At 38.5% G+C, this 24201-nt stretch overlaps 1 protein-coding gene across 5 annotated transcripts; it reads left to right on the top strand.

Annotated features, from left to right (window-relative positions):
• Nucleotides 1–1064: 1064 nt before the first annotated feature.
• Nucleotides 1065–24161, top strand: si:ch211-80h18.1 (uncharacterized protein LOC555593 homolog). Of its 5 annotated transcripts, none has more exons than XM_051955641.1 (30): nucleotides 1066–1198; nucleotides 4433–4497; nucleotides 4805–4876; nucleotides 7238–7273; nucleotides 7552–7596; nucleotides 9035–9088; nucleotides 15146–15181; nucleotides 16258–16302; nucleotides 16573–16635; nucleotides 16730–16768; nucleotides 17027–17056; nucleotides 17199–17264; nucleotides 18318–18365; nucleotides 18554–18598; nucleotides 18735–18779; nucleotides 18862–18897; nucleotides 19009–19056; nucleotides 19131–19247; nucleotides 19323–19388; nucleotides 19937–19963; nucleotides 20955–20993; nucleotides 21323–21382; nucleotides 21534–21575; nucleotides 21655–21687; nucleotides 21780–21836; nucleotides 21961–22026; nucleotides 22103–22138; nucleotides 22256–22291; nucleotides 23643–23687; nucleotides 23861–24161. In XM_051955641.1, the coding sequence occupies exons 1-30, from the start codon at nucleotides 1140–1142 to the stop codon at nucleotides 23893–23895; spliced, it is 1491 nt and encodes a 496-aa protein (XP_051811601.1). In that variant the 5' UTR covers nucleotides 1066–1139; the 3' UTR covers nucleotides 23896–24161. The 5 variants fall into 5 exon arrangements, with proteins under 5 accessions (XP_051811603.1, XP_051811601.1, XP_051811600.1 ...); XM_051955640.1 differs by having other exon boundaries at nucleotides 16727–16768; XM_051955642.1 differs by lacking the exon at nucleotides 1066–1198 and adding an exon at nucleotides 1808–1914 and having other exon boundaries at nucleotides 16727–16768.
• The last annotated feature ends 40 nt before the right edge of the window (nucleotides 24162–24201 follow it).

Genomic DNA, 24201 nt, shown 5'->3' with positions numbered 1-24201 from the left:
TGATCAGCTGAGTGTGTGTGTGTGTGTGTGTGTGTGTGTGTAGATTAGCAGGTTAGCTGTGCCCTCCACTGGCTGACGGTTAACACTGTTCACCTGAACACTGATCATGTTTCCTGCAGTTTGTTTAATTTCTCTGGAAACAGCTGTTGCTTGATTTACGTCTGTTTGAGTTTCTGTCAAAATTTACGAAAACATTCTCCTTCATTGTAGCAGAGAATTCAGTTCATTCTTTTCTCCCTCAGAGAAGTAAATTGTCCTGACATACACTCACAAATATTACAGGTATGTATTTTTGTCATGTTAATCAGTTTTATATTCGGCAGATGTTTGATGCCAGATGTGCAGCAGCTCCAACAGACTGACAGCAAATCTCTTTAAGCGGACTGGAGTTGCCATATTCTATCCAACATCAGATCTACAGATTCTGACATCACTTCTGTCTGTCTTCTGTCTTCAGGGAAATGACATCACTCCTCCTAAACCCTCCCGCAAAGCTCTGATTGGACAGTCTTTCCTCCAGCAGCTGTCAATCACAACCCTGTTTCCCAAAAATCACCTTACTGCTCAACATTTAGAGAGAAACAGCTTCTCACTTAGCTTGAAGTCAAGACTTCAGCTGCACCTTCACTGTTAGTTTAGCAAAATATTGCATGTTGTCTTAAATACGGACTTTTAACTGCATGTTTGAACTTTCTCCTCCATCTTCTTGGATACCATGGTGACTTGCCCCGCCCCCTCTGCAATACACACACACACACACACACACACGTACACACACACACACACACACACACACACACACACACACACACACACACACCTACACACACACACACACACATACACACACACACACACACACACACACACACACACACACACACACACACACACACACACACACACACACATATCTGTGGACTGAGGGAGGAACCAAAACATCTCTGACCTGCAGCTGGAACTCTAAAGACCAAAACATTTAGAGGTGCTGCTGATCCTGGAAGAAAAGCTGCACCTGTACATGTCAACAGGAAGTGATGTAAGCAGGTCAGAAGCAGAACTTTCCCCAGCGCAGACAGCTAACAGCAAACACCACTTCCAGATTCACCTGTGCACAGGTGGAGCAGACCTCAGAACCAATGAGCAGAGATGAGTGCAGTGATTCAGAGATGACCAAGAGACAAGTGAGGTCGCACAGGTGAGACAGGAAGCAGCATGGTCTGGGTGATAGACATGAGCTGTGGTAGCTAACAGGCTAACAGGCTAACAGCAGGATGTAAACAAACATTCTTTGATCAATAACTGATCATGTTTAAAATGATACAGATGATCAATATTTTCTGTCTGTAATGTGTATACAAACAACAGCATGACACCTGTCCAGGTGAACCCTGCCCCAGAGCATGCTGGGAAACACTGCAGCCGGCAGCACAAGACACAGGAGGGACTGAAGCAGCAGTACGTGCAGCAGTAGTACTATTTGTTAGCAGTAGTGTCTGTAGTTCTTTGTGGTTGTTTGTAATATTTTCAGTAATTGTATTTGTTAGTACTAGTGTTTGTGGTACTTTCAGTGGTAGTGGTATTTGTTAGCAGTACTGTCTGAAGATTTTTAGCCAGTAGCTCCTCCCTCAGTCAGTATAAGTATAATTATTTGTAGTATTTCTTGGAGTAGCTCCTCCCTCAGTCAGTATAAATATGAATATAAGATCTTTGCAGTAGCTCCTCCCTCAGTCAGTATAAATATGATTATTTGTAGTATTTTTTGTAATTTCTCCTCCCTCGGTCAGTATAAATATGATTATTTGTAGTATTTTTGCAGTAGCTCCTCCCTCAGTCAGTATAAAGGTCCTTCAGCTCTGCAGCCAAAATTCAGTTCAACAGAAAACACTCAGACAGCAGCAGCATGCTGCCACCGTGAGTACTACTAATATTATACTACTACTAATACTACTACTGAGTACTACTAATATTATACTACTACTGAGTACTACTACTGAGTACTACTGTTATTATACTACTACTGATACTACTACTGCTAAATATTACTGTTATTATATTACTGCTGATACTACTACTGAATACTACTGTTATACTACTGCTGATACTACTACTGCTAAATGCTATTGTTATTATGCTACTATTGATACTACCACTGCTAAATACTACTGTTGCTATACTACTACTGATACTACTAGTGTTATGTTCTATTAATATTTACCACTGCTGTTACTACTACTGAGTACTACCGTTATTATGCTACTATTGATTCGACTACTGCTAAGTTCTATCGGTTTTTTACTGCAACTGATATTACTACTGAGTACTATTGTTATTATACTACAACTGAATACTACTGTTATACTACTACTGATACTACTACTGCTCAATGCTATTGTTATTATACTACTATTGATACTACCCCTGCTAAATACTACTGTTATTATACTACTACTGATACTACTACTGTTATGTTCTATTGATATTTACCACTGCTGATAATACTACTAGTAGTAGTATATACTAGTACTAGTAGTAGTACTAGTAGTACTAGTACTACTGTTATTATATTGCTACTGCTAAGTACTACTGTTATTACACTACTACTGATACTACTACTGAGTACTACTGTTAATAAACTACTACTAATACTACTACTGCAAAGTACTACTGTTTTACTGTAAATCTTACAGTAAATCATTAAAACATGGGAGGAGGTCAGGGGAAGCTATGGAGGAGGACTTTCGGTGGCCTCACAGAGGATAAGTGGTCTACACTCCTACAGCTTCTGTCTACCTTGTTGGTTCTCAGAGAGCTTTACAACATTCCTCATTCATGCTCTGATGGAGACAGAACTTCCATACAAGGAGCTGCTGCAATCAGCAGCAACTTCAGGTTCAGTGTCTTGCTCAAGGACACTTCAGTATGTGGAAGAGCCAACTCTTGACCAGTGGACAACCTTCTCCACCACCTGAGCCACAGCCACCTCAAGATCTTGAAAACCCTTTAACTCTTCAGGAAGGGAGGCGGGTCTTGGTCCAGACTGTGGAGCCGGAGGAGACTTGGGATGTTCTGCAGTAAAAGTGGAAGTTTGAGGAGCTCCTAAACCCGACCAACACATTCTCTGTGGAGGAGACATAGCCTGAAGAACTGGAGAAAGCCTCAGCTGTATCTGTAGTGGAGGTCTCTGAGGTATGTAGAAGCTCCATAGAGTTCAGGTGGTGAACACCTGAGATGCTGAAAGTTCTGGACACTAATCTCTTGGCTGATGTGCATATTCAGGGTTCTGGACATCGGTGCCTGTGGAGCAGCAGATCAGGTTCATGTTTTTGAAAGACGGACTGGAGAATGTTCTCCAAATATCTGCTCAGTTTACTCCGGATGCTGGAAGAGATGCTCTGACTGTTGAACTTCAGCTTCAGGAAGAACACTGTGGTTCTGGCTGTAGAACAGAGGACCTTCTCTTTACCCAGCAGAGCTGCTGAGGAGCTCATGAGGTTTAACCAGCCAGTCCACATACGTTGTGTGGACTGGCCAGGGGACTTGGTGGAAAGGCACTGGAGAATAGGAAGTTCTGTCTGTTCTGTGTGTTCTATACAAAGCCCAACATGTTCCTGACAGATGTTCCAGGGTTGTTCCTGGTCTCAGATCTTGTTTGTGATGTTTATGGACAGAACCTCATGGTGCAGTCAGGGTGTGAAAGAGCCAAACCTGAGAACGTGGTCCTCTGATCAGAACCGGCGGGTTGTTCCATCTGGGAGCTCCAAGCAAAGATCCTCCTTTGGAGCTTTTCAGCTGGGAGAAGAACCGAGTAGAACCAGAACTCTCTATAGATCCATTTATCTATTAAGCACTTCGAGATCCTCCAGGAACAGCTGGCAAACACTGCTGGTAGAAACATCTGGAATGACCTGCTGCCACTGCTGCTTCGAGTACTACTACTCCTACTACTACCACTGCTAATTCTACTACTACTGCTGATTGTACTACTACTACTACAACTACTACTGCTGCTGCTGATTCTACAACTACTACTACAGCTAATTCTACTACTACCATCATACTGATTCTACTATGACAACCGCTACAGCTGATTCTACTACTACTACTACGACTGCTGCTACTACTGCTGCTGATTCTACTACTGCTACTGCTACTACTACTACCACCATTACTCTTTCTACTTCTGATTGTACATACTCAGTAAACGAGTATGACTGTAATACTCAGTAGTACTGTAATAGTACTTTAGCACTACTTCCCATGATGTCATCGTTGTGCTTCATCTTGATTGGATGCAGATTGTTGTTGTCTATTTTCTGTCCAGTCAGATCCCTTTGAGTTATTGCTGAACATTGATTAGGGGGTTTTGGTGTTTCATTGACTGTTATTGATCGGTTTCTCAGTATTGATCAGAATTGATTTGTCCCAACAGAAACTTATTGATTGTGTCGATGATCGTCTTACTGGCAGCATCAGCTTCTACGGCTCCTGTGGAGGGTAAAAATACTCATATTTCACATTATTGATTAGATATTAGTGTTTTATTGATGATGGAATATGCTGATCATATTTTATATTATTGATTATGTATTAGTGTTTTATTGATGATGAAATATACTGACCTTATTTCAAATTATTCATGAGATATTTAGGTTTTATTGATGATGAAATAAACAAATCTTATTTCTCATTATTGATTAAATATTTATGTTTTATTGATGATGAAATATACTGTTCTTTTTAGCTCTTCTTAATCAGAAATGAATGTTTGATTAGTGATCAGAGTTCGTGTTGCATCTTTCAGAGAAGGAGCAGGAGGAGGTGGAGGTGGAGGCCACAGAGGAGGTGGAGGGGGAGCTGTCGGAGGAGGAGGAGGGTAAATACTCTGTCTACCTTATCTTAGGGTGACCTCTGGTGGAATAATTCGCAAATTATCAGACATAAACTTTAACTAAACGTCATTTTAGAAAAACTAAAATCCAGACCCCAAAGTAGAAACTCAAAGAGAAACTAAACTGAGTGCAGCTTTGATTTGTAATCAGAGCAACTGAACAAGTTGCTGCTCTGAACTAAACTTTAAAATGAAAGTTTGCTAAAGAACATAAAAAGAAGGTCAGATGAAGATAAATTAGTCGAACTCAGATGGAGTCCAGCATGTTTGATGTGAGCCTGACCAGGACTACCACAGTGAATGCATAGTCCTGACAGTGAAGCACGGAGGTGCATGAGTGTAAAAGGTGTTAAAGACATTTCTAGATGCACCATGAATGTCTGAGGATGATGCAAAATGCCGGCTGATCAGATGAGTCCCAGTCTGCAAAAGCTGGAAAAAACGATCATGCAAGAGCTTGAACAAAGTGGAACTAGAGTATTAAAGATTATTCAAAACCATCTCAAACTCGTTAAAATGTGTGCAAAAAGACTTTTGTCAAAAAAGTTAAATATTGTCCAAAATAAATTGAAATCTGGTCAACATGAAATAAAACATGTCCATAATGATTGGAAATTTGTCCAATATTTGTTCAGAACACAAAGTTTTTAAAACATGATTCAAAATTTGCCTAAAGGAGTTCAACATTGTTCATAACGACTGAAAGTCTAACCCAGATAACTTGTAAAATGAGTTGAAATTAGTCCAAACTGACTCCAAGCCAACAAGATGTGCAATATGTCTAAAAAAAAGTTGGAACTTCTTCCAAATTAGTTGACATTTGTCCTAAACTATTCAAAATACATCCAAAATGACTCAAAGTTACTTCATCTACGTAATCTGCTTAAATTCAGCGGGATGTCTCATCTGATCTGAGGTCATGGAGCCAGTCAGGTCTTTCTTCCTCTTGATTCCCAAAGGAATAAAACCAACCATCCATTCAAAATTCCAGTTAGGAAAATCAGGATGTCAAGCTAGGAAGATGGGGATGCTATTCCAAACACTGTGGGGTTGGAACGAATCAGCTAACACTGTGGAAAAGGACACGACTTGTGGGGTGCAAAGGGGATATATTCTGCATATTCTTTTTTAAAAATCATCGAAAACAACTCAAACTCTGTATATTTAGGAAATATTTGCCCAGAATGACTCGAGGTCCGTCCAAAACCACCCAAGATTTTCCAAAACTAGTTAAAGATGGTCCAAAATTACTTAAGATTTGTCTACAATCTTATCCTAAATGACCCATATTATTTGAAATTTATTCAAAATGGACTGTAATCTTTTCTCAAATAACTTGAAACTTAAAATTTGTCCAAAATAACTTGAAATTTTTCCATAATGACTCAAAATGTAACCCAAATAACTTAATGACGTAAAATGAGTCGAAATTAGTCCAAAATGACTCCAAACCATCAAGATCTGCTCAGAATTTGTCTAAATCACTTGAAGTCTAATCAGTTGGAACTTGCTGAAATTTGTTATTAACTACTCAAAATTCATCCAGAATGTCTCAATATTACTTCAACACGCATTAAAAATCATACAAAACGACTAAAGCATTGTACATAGAGTAAATATTTGCTCAAACTGATTCAAGATCCGACCAGAACCACTCAAGATTTCCCAAAACTAGTTAAAAGTGGTCGAAATTCACTTAAGATTTGTCGAAAATCTTATCTTAAATGACCTATATTATTTGAAATTTGTCCAAAAAAACAGAAATCTTTTTAAAAATGACCTGAAACTCCAAATTTGTCCAAAATAATTTGAAAATGACTCAGAATGTATCCAAAATTTGTTCAAAACTTACTCAAAATTCTATCCAAAATGACTCTAAATTTGTCCAAAATGACTAAATTTGTCCAAAAGAAGTTGAAATTTTATCCAAAGTCAAACAGAACCTTTTTGTGGTGTTTTCTAGAGAAAGGTAGAGCAACACAACCCATCCAGCAGGAGAAACTAGTGGACTCTGGTTTCCTCCATGCTGAGGATGGAGTTTGTCATCAGAAAAAAAGATGCACATACGAAGGACTAAAAGAACCAAAGAATCTAATGAAAGATGGAGCCTGAATTTAAATATATGAAAGCTAAACTGGTAGTTTGTAACTAACCCTCTAAGTTCTGCTAAGACATCGACAGTCGTATCTTGTTGAGAGATTCAGAGCATCAAGGAAACACAACTGCAAAAAGCAACGATGTGTTGGATCATAAACGCCCCTGAAAGACCAAACAGACAGGAAGTGAATAAAATGCTGTTAAACTTCTTTAATTAGGGGAATAAATGTTGGATGTCTTTTCTTTCAGATGATGATGACTCCAAGAGTCAGGATAAGATTGAGGGTGAGAAGCTAAAGCACACTTTAACTTTACCACATAAACCTGCATAAACACCTGAACTAAACATTCAAACACGAGTCAGACTGAACGAAGCTCAGTGTTTGAAATTCTCTTCACTTGTTATCAGAAGACTAAAGCAGCTTTTATTAAAATGTGAGACTCAGTTATTTGTGAATGACTCAGTTTCTGTCACTGATCCTTCATGTCTCAATAATCTCTGAGTTCCTTCAGCTGATGAACAGAGGCCGTATTCATGCTGAACACCTGATCTTCCTCCTCAGGTGTTCTCGGCAGCCAGCAGACCACCACGGCAGCCGGAGGTTCAGGTGAGTCCACCCTATCGGGTTTTACCTCCTCAACAGTTGGTTTGTTCCACTTTGATCCAGATTAACCGGCTGCTTTTCAGACCAGGATTAACCTGACTAGGTTTGTGCCACATCCTGGAGGTTCTGCCCGGTAACAGGTGATGCTGCAGATGGTGAAGTTAGAGCCACAGCCCCACCTGCAGAAAGAGACCCAAAACAAACACTGTTCGTCTGTTTATGTTTCAGTCTTTACCTGCTGGACATTTTTGTCTGTTTTTTTTTTTTTTTGTATTTTGAAGCATCTTTAAGGTTTAAATCGGGTCAGATGAACAAAAAAAACTTAATTTAAGTAGCAGCAAAAAGCCACAATAACAGGTGAACTAAAACAAAACTGACATTGATACACAAGTTAAGACTTAAACACCACAAGAGCCCAATTTTTATGATCACATTTTGATTGCTTTATGTCTTTTTGCAATTGATGGCTTTTAATTTAATCATATAGAGAATATTTATAGTGATTTGGCCTCACATTTATGTTGTTTTACTTCTTTTTTGACAGTTTTGTGTCTCATTTTGGTCATTTTACATTTTCCGTGTTTGTTTTGTGGGACATTTGCTAATTTTTCTTTGTATCCTGCATACTGGAATCAACATCTGGCTCTCCTGGTTTGTTTCCTGGTTCTTGTATTTAGAATATGTTTAGGTCAGTATTGTCACGTGTAGACAGATTTAACAAAACTCAGGTGAGAAGGAACAAAAACTCCCACCAGCAGAAGAGTCCGGCAACAACAGATGAGTCCAAGGGGCAGCAAAGAAGATGAAGAAGCAGCAGAAGAGAAAGCAGAAGAAGAAGAAGAAGGAGCAACAGAAGAAGACAAAGAAGAAGAAGAAACAGAATAAGAATAAGAAGACGAAGAAGCAGAAGAAGAAGAAGAAGAAGAGGCTACAGAACAAAAGAATAGATGTCAATAGTTTGTTTTATGATCTATGAAATCAGTCACATCTCTTCACAGCTCAGAACAGAAGCTCTTCAAGCAGAGAATCATTTTCTAACTCCATCCTCCAATATATTAATAACAAAATTCACAATAACAAAAAGTAGATTTTAGTTTAGTTTGTAGACGTTTTACATCATTGTGTGTCTTCTTGTGTTTTTTTAATGACTTATTGTGGTTGTGTCGTGTCTCGTCATGGTTTCTTGCATTTAATTTTGTGTGCTTGATGTCTTTTTGTGGTTGTTTTGTGTCTCTTTGTGGTGATTTGATATATTCTTGTGGTTGTTTTTATCTTTGGGTTGTTTTGTGTTTTAGTTCGGCTGCTTTGGTTATTTTATCAATCAGCAGACTTGTAGCATCTCGGAGGACAGGAAGTGAATTAAATTTGAAAATAATTCAGACTAAGTGTGTATTTTCAGATGTTTAAATGTGAATCTATAATCAGATAAAATGTGTTTCAGCTTCTGGTGGTCAGTCAGCAGCAGGAGGAGGAACCCACGATGGAACAGCTGGAGGTAAAAGTGAATAGAACCACAGACTGTATATAAAGAACCACAGACTGTATATAGAACCACAGACTGTATATAAAGAACCACAGACTGTATATAGAACCACAGACTGTATATAAAGAACCACAGACTGTATATAGAGCCACAGACTGTATATAAAGAACCACAGACTGTATATAGATAACCACAGACTATATAGAACCACAGACTGTATATAGAGCCACAGACTGTATATATAGAACCACAGACTGTATATAGATCCACAGACTGTATATATAGAACCACAGACTGTATATAAAGAACCACAGACTGGATATAAAGAACCACAGACTGTATACAGAACCACAGACTGTATATATAGAACCACAGACTGTATAAAGAACCACGTACTGTATATATAGAACCACAGACTGTATAGAGATCCACAGACTGTATATATAGAACCACAGACTGTATATAGATCCACAGACTGTATATATAGAACCACAGACTGTATATAAAGAACCACAGACTGGATATAAAGAACCACAGACTGTATACAGAACCACAGACTGTATATATAGAAGCACAGACTGCATATAGAACCACATACTGTATATAGAGAACCACAGACTGTATATATAGAACCACAGACTGTATATAGAACCACAGACTGTATATATAGAACCACAGACTATATAGAACCACAGACTGTATATAAAGAACCACAGACTATATAGAACCACAGACTGTATATAGAGCCATAGACAGTATATATAGAACCACAGACTATATAGAACCACAGACTGTATAAAGAACCACATACTGTATATAAAGAACCACAGACTGTATATATAGAACCACAGACTGTATATAAAGAACCACAGACTGTATATAGAACCACAGACTGTATATATAGAAGCACAGACTGCATATTGAACCACATACTGTATATAGAGAACCACAGACTGTATATAAAGAACCACAGACTGTATATAGAACCACAGACTGTATATAAAGATCCACAGACTATATAGAACCACAGACTGTATATAAAGAACCACAGACTGCATATAGAACCACATACTGTATATAGAGAACCACAGACTGTATATAAAGAACCACAGACTGTATATAGAACCACAGACTGTATATAAAGAACCACAGACTATATAGAACCACAGACTGTATATAAAGAACCACAGACTATATAGAACCACAGACTGTATATAGAGCCATAGACAGTATATATAGAACCACAGACTATATAGAACCACAGACTGTATAAAGAACCACATACTGTATATATAGAACCACAGACTGTATATAAAGAACCACAGACTGTATATAAAGAACCACAGACTGTATATAGAACCACAGACTGTATATAAAGAACCACAGACTATATAGAACCACAGACTGTATATAAAGAACCACAGACTGTATATAGAACCACAGACTGTATATATAGAAGCACAGACTGCATATAGAACCACATGCTGTATATAGAGAACCACAGACTGTATATAAAGAACCACAGACTGTATATAGAACCACAGACTGTATATAAAGAACCACAGACTATATAGAACCACAGACTGTATATAGAGCCATAGACAGTATATATAGAACCACAGACTATATAGAACCACAGACTGTATAAAGAACCACATACTGTATATAAAGAACCACAGAATGTATAGAGAACCACAGACTGTATATAGAGAACCACAGACTGTATATAAAGAACCACAGACTGTAAATATAGAACCACAGACTGTATAAAGAACCACAGACTGTATATATAGAACCACGGACTGCATATAGAACCAGATACTGTATATAGAGAACCACAGACTATATAAAGAACCACAGACTGCATATAGAACCACAGACTGTATATAGAACCACAGACTGTATATAGAACCACATACTGTATATAAAGAACCACAGACTGCATATAGAACCACAGACTGTATATAGAACCACAGACTGTATATAAAGAACCACAGACTGTATATAAAGAACCACAGACTGTATATAGAACCACAGACCGTATATAAAGAACCACAGACTGTAAATAATGAACCACAGACTGTATATAGAACCACATACTGTATATATAGAACCACAGACTGTATATAAAGAACCACAGACTGCATATAGAACCACAGACTGTAAATAAAGAACCACAGACTGTATATAGAACCACATACTGTATATAGAGAACCACAGACTGTATATAAAGAACCACAGACTGCATATAGAACCACATACTGTATATAGAGAACCACAGACTGTATATAAAGAACCACAGACTATATAGAACCACAGACTGTATATAGAGCCATAGACAGTATATATAGAACCACAGACTATATAGAACCACAGACTGTATAAAGAACCACATACTGTATATAAAGAACCACAGACTGTATATAGAACCACAGACTGTATATAGAGAACCACAGACTGTATATAAAGAACCACAGACTGTAAATATAGAACCACAGAATGTATAAAGAACCACAGACTGTATATAGAACCACAGACTGCATATAGAACCACAGACTGTATATAGAACCACAGACTGTATATAAAGAACCACAGACTGTATATAGAACCACAGACTGTATATAAAGAACCACAGACTGTATATAGAACCACAGACTGTATATAAAGAACCACACACTGTAAATAATGAACCACAGACTGTATATAGAACCACAGACTGTATATAGAACCACAGACTGTATATAGAACCACAGACTGTATATAAAGAACCACAGACTGCATATAGAACCACAGACTGTATATATAGAACCACAGACTGTATATAAAGAACCACAGACTGTAAATAAAGAACCACAGACTGTATATAGAACCACATACTGTATATAGAGAACCACAGACTGTATATAAAGAACCACAGACTGCATATAGAACCACATACTGTATATAGAGAACCACAGACTGTATATAAAGAACCACAGACAGCATATAGAACCACAGACTGTATATAAAGAACCACAGACTGTATATAGAACCACAGACTGTATATAAAGAACCACAGACTGTATACAGAACCACAGACTGTATATAAGGAACCACAGACTATATAGAACTACAGACTGTATATAAAGAACCACAGACTACATAGAACCACAGACTGTATATAAAGAACCACAGACTATATAGAACCACAGACTGTATATAAAGAACCACAGACTGTATATAGAACCACAGACTGTATATAAAGAAGCACAGACTCTTTTTAGAACCACAGACTGTATTTAAAGAACCACAGACTGTACATAGAACCACAGACTGTATATATAGAACCACAGACTGTATTTAAAGAACCACAGACTGTATATAGAACCACAGACTGTATTTAAAGAACCACAGATTGTATAAAGAACCACAGACTGTATATAGAACCACAGACTGTATATAAAGAACCACAGACTGTATATAGAACCACAGACTGTATATAGAACCACAAACTGTATATAGAGCCACAGACTGTATATAGAACCACAGACTGTATATCGATCCACAAACTGTATATAGAACCACAGACTGTATATAAAGAACCACAGACTGTATATAGAACCACAGACTGTACACAAAGAACCACAGATTGTATATAGAACCACAGACTGTATATAGAACCACAAACTGTATATAGAACCACAGACTGTATATCGAGACCATAGACTGTATATAGAACCACATACTGTATATAGAGAACCACAGACTGTATATAGAACCACAGACTGTATATAAAGAACCACAGACTGTATATAAAGAACCACTGACTGTATATAGAACCACAGACTGTATATATCGAACCACAGACTGTAAATAAAGAACCACAGACTGTATATAGAGAACCACAGACTGTATAAAGAACCACAGACTGTATATAAAGAAGCACAGACTCTTTTTAGAACCCCAGACTGTATTTAAAGAACCACAGACTGTACATAGAACCACAGACTGTATATATCGAACCACAAACTGTAAATAAAGAACCACAGACTGTATATAGAGAACCACAGACTGTATAAAGAACCACAGACTGTATATAAAGAAGCACAGACTCTATATAGAACCACAGACTGTATTTAAAGAACCACAGACTGTATATAGAACCACAGACTGTATTTAAAGAACCACAGATTGTATATAGAACCACAGACTGTATATAAAGAAGCACAGACTCTTTTTAGAACCACAGACTGTATATAGAACCACAAACTGTATATAGAGCCACATACTGTATATAGAACCACAGACTGTATATAGATCCACAAACTGTATATAGAACCACAGACTGTATATAAAGAACCACAGACTGTATATAGAACCACAGACTGTACATAAAGAACCACAGACTGTATATAGAACCACAGACTGTATATAGAACCACAAACTGTATATAGAACCACAGACTGTATATTGAGACCATAGACTGTATATAGAACCACATACTGTATATAGAGAACCACAGACTGTATATAGAACCACAGACTGTATATAAAGAACCACAGACTGTATATAGAACCACAGACTGTATATAAAGAACCACAGACTGTATATAAAGAACCACTGACTGTATATAGAACCACAGACTGTATATAAAGAACCACAGACTGTATATAAAGAACCACTGACTGTATATAGAACCACAGACTGTATATAAAGAACCACTGACTGTATATAGAACCACAGACTGTATATAAAGAAGCACAGACTCTTTTTAGAACCACAGACTGTATTTAAAGAACCACAGACTGTACATAGAACCACAGACTGTATATAACGAACCACAGACTGTAAATAAAGAACCACAGACTGTATATAAAGAACCACTGACTGTATATAGAACCACAGACTGTATATAAAGAAGCACAGACTCTTTTTAGAACCACAGACTGTATATAAAGAACCACAGACTGTATATAGAACCACAGACTGTACATAAAGAACCACAGACTGTATATAAAGAACCACAGACTGTATATAAAGAACCACTGACTGTATATAGAACCACAGACTGTATATAAAGAAGCACAGACTCTTTTTAGAACCACAGACTGTATATAAAGAACCACAGACTGTATATAGAACCACAGACTGTACATAAAGAACCACAGACTGTATATAGAACCACAAACTGTATATAGAACCACAGACTGTATATTGAGACCATAGACTGTATATAGAACCACATACAGTATATAGAGAACCACAGACTGTATATAGAACCACAGACTGTATATAAAGAACCACAGACTGTATATAGAACCACAGACTGTATATAAAGAACCACAGACTGTATATAAAGAACCACTGACTGTATATAGAACCACAGACTGTATATAAAGAAGCACAGACTCTTTTTAGAACCACAGACTGTATTTAAAGAACCACAGACTGTACATAGAACCACAGACTGTATATATCGAACCACAGACTGTAAATAAAGAACCACAGACTGTATATAAAGACGCACAGACTCTATATAGAACCACAGACTGTATTTAAAGAACCACAGACTGTATATAGAACCACAGACTGTATTTAAAGAACCACAGATTGTATATAGAACCACAGACTGTATATAAAGAAGCACAGACTCTTTTTAGAACCACAGACTGTATTTAAAGAACCACAGACTGTACATAGAACCACAGACTGTATATATAGAACCACAGACTGTATTTAAAGAACCACAGACTGTATATAGAACCACAGACTGTATTTAAAGAACCACAGATTGTATATAGAACCACAGACTGTATATAAAGAAGCACAGACTTTATATAGAACCACAGGCTGTATTTAAAGAACCACAGACTGTATATATAGAACCACAGACTGTATATAAAGAACCACAGACTGTATATAGAACCACAGATTGTATAAAGAATCAAAGACTAAATATATAGAACCACAGACTGTATATAGAACCACAGATTGTATAAAGAATCACAGACTAAATATATAGAACCACAGACTGTATATGAAGAACTACAGAAACCCAACATCAGCATCAATGTTCTTCCTGTTTCTCAGGTCCAGCAGGTGATTCTTCCTCTGTGGACCCAGCAGGTAACTTCCTGTTTCCTAAATCATGTGATCAAAGGAAGATGAATCAGGTTTTGATCCTAAACCTCCACCTCAACCGCCAATTTATGGTTTCTGTCTGTCCAAGAAGATTCTCCATCATCCACAGGTTTACATCCCTACAGAGCTGTAGCAGTAGTAATTTATTCATACTTCTGAAACAGCCCAAACACGGCAGGGAGTTTTAAGTTCTCCAGATATTGTGTCCTGTTTGCACCCAATGAGCTCCTCAGAAATAATCTCATTAACTCGCTGCAGCAGTCCAACCTGTAAACCAGCTGCTGGACCCAGTAACGAGAACAAACTAACTTTCAGAAGAACCGCATGTTGCTGTTGTAGTACTCCGGCTTCCTCCCACAGTCCAAAAACATGCTGAGGTTAATTGATGACTCTAAATTGCCCGTAGGTATGAATGTGAGTGTGATTGTGTGTCTGTATATGTAGCCCTGCAACAGACTGGCGACCTGTCCAGGGTGTCCCCTGCCTTCGTACGAGTCAGCTGGGATAGACTCCAGCACCCCCCGCGACCCTAGTGAGGATAAAGCGGTGTATAGAGAATGGTTGGATGGATGGATGTTCTTGTTCTAGTATTTAAAGAACTACATTGTCCTGTTGTAGTATTTAAATTACCACATGTCCTGTTCAGTATTTGAAGAACCACATGTTCCTGTTCTAGTATTTAAAGAACTACATTGTCCTGTTGTAATATTTAAAGAACTATATGTTCTTGTTCTAGTATTTAAAGAACCACACATTCCTCATCTGTTCTCCTTCATCTTTACTGTCACTTATCAACTGTTCAAAGTTCCTAAACGATCTTTAAAAGTAGGAGCAAGAGAAACTGTCTCCACAGCAAATCTTTGGATCTTCTATAAAGTGAACTTGGGTTTATGTTTACTTCATAGTCATGGATCTCTGGTGGTTCTGAAGTGAAGGACAGTGAAGGAGGAGGTTCCGATCAGATCAGTTGATCCACTAGTGGAACCCGTTTTTTGTGTTTCTGTGCTGTTTGATGCTCACATACAATAAATCAGGAGTTTTAACTTGTGTTTGTTTTTCAGCTGCTGGAGATCCGAGCAGCTCAGCAGATAAACTCCAGCCCATCAGTAGGTCCATGTTTACACCAGTATGATAAACTCCAAAATAAAACAACTGAAGTTTTTAGAAAGTAGGTTTTAACTGAGTTCTAATGAAGGAAATGACCTTTGGTGTTGATCCTCAGATTTCTGATCATGATTGATTTATTAGAATCTACTTCAACACTAAATAAAAACTGTTAATTGTTCTTATTTAATGCTGCAGTGTTTCTGTATTCTGCTTTGCTCTTGATACTTTGTGTATAGAGAACACTGAATATCCTCCTGTTTTCCCCTCAGGTTCTGTAGGTTCTGCAGCTTCTGCAGCAGCTGATGTCTCAGCAGATCAGACTCAGCCTGCAGGTAAACCCTCAGTAACAGTGTTAGTGTGAATAATAAATGTTATTAACGATGTCCAAGATGTTCTTCAGTGAGACATGTTTTGTGTTTTCAGCAGCTGAACTTCCTGCAGCTTCTCCTCACACAGACACAAACGGTAAAGCACTTCAATCATGACATCACTCAGCCTGAAGCTCTGATTGGTCAGATTAAATGAGCGCTATGTTTATCAGGAAGCAGCTGTTTCCATCATCAGTCTGATTGTCTGTTCACCGATCGATTCGCTTTGACTTTAAAATCCATCAAACATTTGTGATTCTACACGACTGATGACAGAAGAACGGAGGAATCGATCAATAACAGAATCACTGATAAATTAATAGATATGGTGTGAATTGTGTGTTTGTGTCTGCAGGTGCGGATGGAGCTGACTCAGAGTCCAACGGTGAAACCTTTAATCAATACATGCTGATCAATAAAAAAACAGTGTATTTCATAACATAAATTAATCAATCGATCAATCAAAACCTTCATAAAAATATGCTGATTCAAGAAAATCTATAGATTATTGATTATTGTTTGTTCAGGTAACGGACAGAAGCTCCTGAATGGAGGAGGAGGAGGAGGAGGGGGCGGAGCCGATAGTCACACAGGTGAGCTGTTATTGATGGTTAAACTACCAGGTGAGGGATGATTTGAGGTGTTAGTGATGGTTAAACTACCAGATGATGGACAATTCAGGATCTTATTAATGGTTAAACTACCAGGTGAGGGATGATTCAAGGTGTTAATGATGTTAAAACTACCAGGTGAGGGATAATTCAAGGTGTTCATGATGGCAAAACTACCAGTTGAGGGATGATTCAAGGTGTTCATGATGGTAAAACTACCAGGTGAGGGATAATTCAAGGTGTTCATGATGGCAAAACTACCAGTTGAGGGATGATTCAAGGTGTTCATGATGGTAAAACTACCAGGTGAGGGATAATTCAAGGTGTTCATGATGGTAAAACTACCAGGTGAGGGATGATTCAAGGTGGTAATGATGGTAAAACTACCAGGTGAGGGATGATTCAAGGTGGTAATGATGGTAAAACTACCAGGTGAGGGATGATTCAAGGTGGTAATGATGGTAAAACTACCAGATGATGGATAATTCAGGATCTTATTAATGGTTAAACTACCAGGTGAGGGATGATTCAAGGTGTTAATGATGGTAAAACTACCAGGTGAGGGATGATTCAAGGTGTTAATGATGGTAAAACTACCAGGTGAGGGATGATTCAAGGTGGTAATGATGGTAAAACTATCAGATGATGGATAATTCAGGATCTTACTAATGGTTAAACTACCAGGTGAGGGATGATTCAAGGTGTTAATGATGGTAAAACTACCAGGTGAGGGATGATTCAAGGTGGTAATGATGGTAAAACTATCAGATGATGGATAATTCAGGATCTTATTAATGGTTAAACTACCAGGTGAGGGATAATTCAGGATCTTATTAATGGTAAAACTACCAGGTGAGGGATGATTCAAGGTGTTAATGATGGTTAAACTACCTGGTGAGGGGTAACTCAGGGGTCATGTATTAGTCATGTGATTTGAGGTGAGAACACCCAAACTGAAAAAAAAACTTTTGGTGAAACACCCTAAAGAACCACGGAGACGTTCTGTTCATTTTTGTCTCTCTTTATTTCTTTCAGGTGTTTTGGGTTCATTTGTGGGCGGAGTTTCTCACCTGGATTATACAGGTGAGTGTCCAGGTGAGGTGTGTTATCGCTTCTTTTTACTGTGTTGATTCTTCTTCAGATTTTATTGCTGATTGTTGATCCTTCTGAAGCTCAGCAGCCTGAAAAGAGAAAGTCCTTGATATCTGCTGGTTTTACTCTTTTTATTCTTTTTGTTTCTTCTCCTTTTTCATCTTCTTCTTCTTCTTCAGGAATCATCGACCCATCCAGCCATGACTTTTTGCTTGGCCTTATGGGTAAATTTCCATCAGCACTAACATGCATCAGTCTCATATCAATATGTTTAATGAACGAAGGTACTTTTTACACTCTGTGGCGTTTTCGGTCACTGTCTGTCTTTATATGTTGTTGTTTACTTGTTGTTCTTTTCAGGTGGTGGAGATCCGTTCGGTTCAGACGCTCACATCAACATTCCAGGTCTCAGCTCATGTCTGTTTCTGATCAATACAGGATCAGTTGGCTTCATCATGCTTCATCAGTTTGTCTTTTATTCTGACAGGTCACATGACTCAGCCCACTCACCTGGACTCCACAGGTGGGACTCCTCTTCTTCTTGATTATCTGTTATTGATCAGCTGTGTTATTGTTCGACTATGTTATTGATGGGCTGTGTCATTGATCCGTCTGGTTGCTGTTTGTGTTTCAGTGACTGCAGCTCCGTCTACAGATCAGGACAGTCTGGTTTCACCTGCAGGTACAGGCTCCGCCCCTCAGGTGTCACCTGTTGCCCCTGTTTTCTAATTTAATCTTCTGTTTCTGCTGTTGAAGCTTCAGCTCATCATGCTGACGTCAGCATCGACCAATCAGGATCCGTCGGCTCCTCTGTGAGCTCAGGACCAGACCAATCAGTGCTCGGCTCTGTCTTAGGCTCCTCCCACTCTGCAGGTAGGCAGACGAAAGGGTTTTACAGCCTTTTAATTTGAAGTTTACCTACAGTCTCACTCACTAATCCTTCATCAGTTGCTTCATCCTCATCGTCTTCATCATCATCATCATCACACAGCGGCGCTCACAGAGAACAGACAGGTGAGCTCACCTAGACAGGTGCAAAGTGCCAAAGAATGGTTTTAATTGAATTATTGCAATCTCAGAAAATCTTCTTATGGACTTATTTCTTAATTTTTTTAGTGATAAAAAATATAAACAAACAACAATATCAACAATTCACATGATAAACCTTTCATACACTGTAAAAAAACAATAATTTGTCATGATTAAATACGACTGGGCCTAAATTTTACATAAGATCATGTGCCCTTTTTAGCTTTTTAATATTTAGCTAATGAATAATATTGTTTTGTGTTAATGCAATAGAATAATATAATGATAAATTATACATTTACATAACAACACAAACTGCATTAAATTACAATAAATGCATATTTTAAGTCTTTTTTCTTAAACAAATGTAACATTTATGTAAGTTTTATTGCCCTTCACAGATTCTGGGTTTTAATTATATTCTACATTTGGCAAATAAATTCACCAAATATCTATGAAATTACAGACTCTCTGTGTGTATTAAACACATTATTTTTTATTTCTTTGTACTGATGCTGTATTTGTGGTCACAGATGGAGTAGACTCACCTGATTCTCACGGTAACATCTGGATTTTCTCTCTTAATCAGTATATGAGGACTGTTTATTTAAACCTAAAGCTGGACCTGATTTCAAATAAATCTCCATCCAAACTGGAGTGTCTCATTGTGCAGTGCTGCTCTGCTCCCAGAGCTCCTGCAACACCGCAAACCTGGAAGTCCTGTTCTATAAACATGATATCACCATGGAGATCCAACACCATAGCCTCCTAAGACGCGAGTGTCGGTTGGGCTTGCATTTTAGTTTTTTCTCTAGTTATTTGGGATAAGGAGTAAACAATAACTATAATAACTGAATAATATCTAAAACCAGATTATTATTATTATTACATTTACAATATATTTTACTAAGTATAGTATAAATCAGCAGCCGGACGATCCAAATCTTCATGTCGAGGATTTTCATGGTGACCAGAAAGAGACACAAAACAAACACAAAGAGACACAAAGACACACAAAACAACCACAAAGAGACACAAAAGAACCACAAAGAGACACAAAAGATCCACAAAGAGAAAAAACAACTACAAAGAGACACAAAACAACCATAAAGAGACACAAAACAATCCCAAGGATACACAGAATGATCTCAGAGGACTAAAACAACCACAAGACACAAAACAACCGCACAGAGACACAAAAAAACACAGAGGCAAAACAACCACAAAGAGACAAAACAACTGCAAAGAGACACAAAACAACCACAAAAGACACAAAACTATTACAAAGAGACACAAATGAGCTGCAAAGAGACATAAAACAACCACAAAAAGACACAGAACAGATGGGTCTGACATGCTTCCAGGACTTCAGAGTAATTGTTGCTGGAGCTCTGGGAGCAGAGCAGCACTGAGACATTGATGGACGTTAGAGGTAAATCTGGTTTAGATTTTTATAAATGCAGACTCTGAATGTTGGATTGTACTTGTGAACAAAACAACCACTGAGCTCTTTATTCTCTGATCTCGGATTGCTCCTACTGTGTTGTTTAGGAAACGGCCGACAGACGCTGCTGACGGACACAAATGGAGGTAAACTGTCACGTCTTTTTCAATTCCCTTTCAGCAACACATTTAGACCCAGAACAGAGCACATTAAACATTTCTCACATCAGACATTTTTTTAACATCTGGAGCCGGTCTCACAAACACAGGCTTTGACGTGTACTTAGATCTAATCAGTGAAGCCTAGATTTATCTTAACTGTCCTAAGTAGGACTAATCTGCTAGGAATTCTGGGTTAATTAAAAAGCATTCAAAATAGCTTTAATCATCACGAGAACATTTTAAACTGCAGATGTTTAAAATATTATTCTTAAACTGTGGATCAGCTGAAATCACTTCTGGTTCTGTTTCTGCAGCCGTGACGGATAGACTGGTGTCCTTCAGTGATCTTCAGAACCTCCACACTGATCTCACAGGTACACCTGAGCTGGTGTTATGTGTCTGTTATTATCGGATCTCCATAGAAACAAACTTCAGACTGACTCAAGTATCAGTTCAGTGTTATTGTCCTGTAATATGTAATGTGTTCAGTCCATATAAATAAACACACCATGATGATGTCATCAGGTGGGGCGGAGTCAGTGACCAGTCTTCACATTGACCTCACAGGTGAGACGTACCTAAGATTAATCAATCACTGTACTGATATGTGGTGAAGCTGACCGTGCGTTCTGATTGGTTGTTCCAGCGTCAGGTCTCGGACTCGGCCATGATGTCACAGGTAGGACTCGTTGCTATAACAACTGCAACTCTATCTGCCAACCCGAAGAGTGTGTTTAACATCTCTATCTGTCACATGATCCTGTGTTGCAGAGTCATCGCCAGTCATCCTTCACACAGAGTCTGCGGGCGGAGTCACACTGGACCCAGGTACACCTGTATGACACACACCTCTCTGACACACACACCTGTTTATCTGCACACCTCTCTGACACACACACCTATTTACCTGCACACCTGTCTGACTCTCATCTTGCTGTTTTTATTTATTCAGTTTCAGGTGTTTACTCCCACACAGACCTTGTTACCATGGCGACAGACTCCATAGGTACAGACACAGGTAAGTCCTGCCCTCCGCCACAGCCTCCAGGTGAGAGGTCGAAGGTCAAGTGCCTTAAACTGTGCGTGTGTTTTAGTTGCAGCAGATTCAACAGGAACACCATTCGACTCCAGTAAGTTGCTTTCATTTACTCAGTAGAAGAAGAAGAAGAAGCGTTCATGGGTGTCACTTCTTCTTCTGCTGCAGAAATACGTGTGTCTAAATGCACACTGTGTGTGTTTGTTAACAGGTCATCCGGCTGTGACGGATCACACACAGATGGCTGGTAAGTTTTACAGATGTTTGCGGTAGAAAACCAGTCACCAAACCAGTATGACACCAGTCAACAAACCAGTATGAAACCAGTCAACAAACCAGAAAACAAATAAGTATGAAACCAGTCTACAAACCATTATGAAATCAGTCTGAAACCAGTCAACAAACCAGAAAACAAATAAGTATGAAACCAGTCTACAAACCATTATGAAATCAGTCTGAAACCAGTCAACAAACTAGTTTGACACCAGTCAACAAACCAATATGAAACCAGTCAAAAAACCGGTCAACAAATCAATATGAAACCAGTCAACAAACTGGTATGAAACTAGTCAGAAATCAGTCAACAAACCAGTCAGCAAACCAAGAAACAAATAAGTATGAAACCAGTCAACAAACTAGTCAACAAACCCATCTGAAACTAGTCAACAAACCACTTTGAAACCAGTCTGAAATCAGTCAACAAACCAGTCAGCAAACCAGTTTGAAACCAGTCTGAAATCAGTCAGCAAACCAGTATGAAGCCAGTCAACAAACCATTATGAAACCAGTCAACAAACCATTATGAAACCAGTCAATAAACCAGTATGAAACCAGTCAACAAACCATTATGAAAACAGTATGGAACCAGTCAACAGACAAGTCAACAAACCAATTTGAAACCAGTCAGCAAACCAGTATGAAGCCAGTCAACAAATTATTGTGAAATCAGTCAACAAACCATTATGAAACAATCAACAAACCAGTATGAAACCAATCAACAAACCAGAATAAAACCAGTCAACAAACCAGCATGAAACCAGTCAGCAAACCAGTATGAAACCAGTCAACAAACTCGCTGAATTTAATCTGAAAACATCAGAAACCAGTTTAAAACAAACCTGATTCCAGACTACAAACTGGTTTTAACAGGTCTGAATCTAGTCAGCAAACCAGTTAACAAACCAGACTGAAACCAGACTTGTTAGTTTTGGTTCTGTTGTTGGTTCTGGTTTTGTACTTGATTCTGATTTTATTGTCGGTTCTGCTGTTGGTTCTGCTTCTACCGTTGGTTCTGTTGTTGGTTCTGCTTCTACCGTTGGTTGTTGTTGGTTCTGCTTCTACCATTGGTTCTGTTGTTGGTTCTGTTGTTGGTTCTGCTTCTACTATTGGTTCTGTTGTTGGTTCTGCTTCTACCGTTGGTTGTTGTTGGTTCTGCTTCTACTATTGGTTCTGTTGTTGGTTCTGCTTCTACCGTTGGTTGTTGTTGGTTCTGCTTCTACTGTTGGTTCTGTTGTTGGTTCTGCTGTCAGTGTGCTCTCTGAGATCAGGTGCTGAAGGCTTGTTCTTTCTGTCTTCTTGGTTCTGCTTGTTCTCTGCAGGTCCAGTCACTGAACAGTACCACCCATCTGGTCAGGGTCCTGAAGGTCCGTAAATTTCTGACCCCGTTCTAATCAGAACCTGCTGTTCTCTGATATAAACTTATCCGATTCCTCAAGCCTTTCATGTCAGAGTGAAACCAGATTTCTAAACATTAAATCAAGCCTAAAATGATGTTTTCCGAGTTTCTTTCCATCTCTGATCCTGTTTTGTGTCTTAGGTGCAGAAAATGTGGAACTGGAGGATACCTGCTGACTTCCACATCAAGCCGCGAGTTCGATTCCTGCGCTACAGATTTCAGTGTACCGACCAATCAGCATGGCCCAGGAAACCTGACGCCTCCCACTAGCTGTAGGCCCCGCCCACTGAACGGCAGCGGCTCATTGGTGTTTTTTAAATATTTAAAAAATGTTGTTTATAGACGTTTATTGTGTTGTAGAGAACCAGTGACATCATACAGGTGCGACATCATCCTCACTGTAAAATGTTTAACTTCAATAAAAGTTTTTGTCGACTTTGAACATCAAACTGAGATTTTGCATCTCGTCAGCGATCAGCTCC

Source organism: Acanthochromis polyacanthus, chromosome 11, assembly GCF_021347895.1.
Source record: "Acanthochromis polyacanthus isolate Apoly-LR-REF ecotype Palm Island chromosome 11, KAUST_Apoly_ChrSc, whole genome shotgun sequence".
Classification (NCBI taxonomy): Eukaryota; Metazoa; Chordata; class Actinopteri; family Pomacentridae; genus Acanthochromis; species Acanthochromis polyacanthus.
This window is presented reverse-complemented; position numbering and strand designations above follow the sequence as displayed.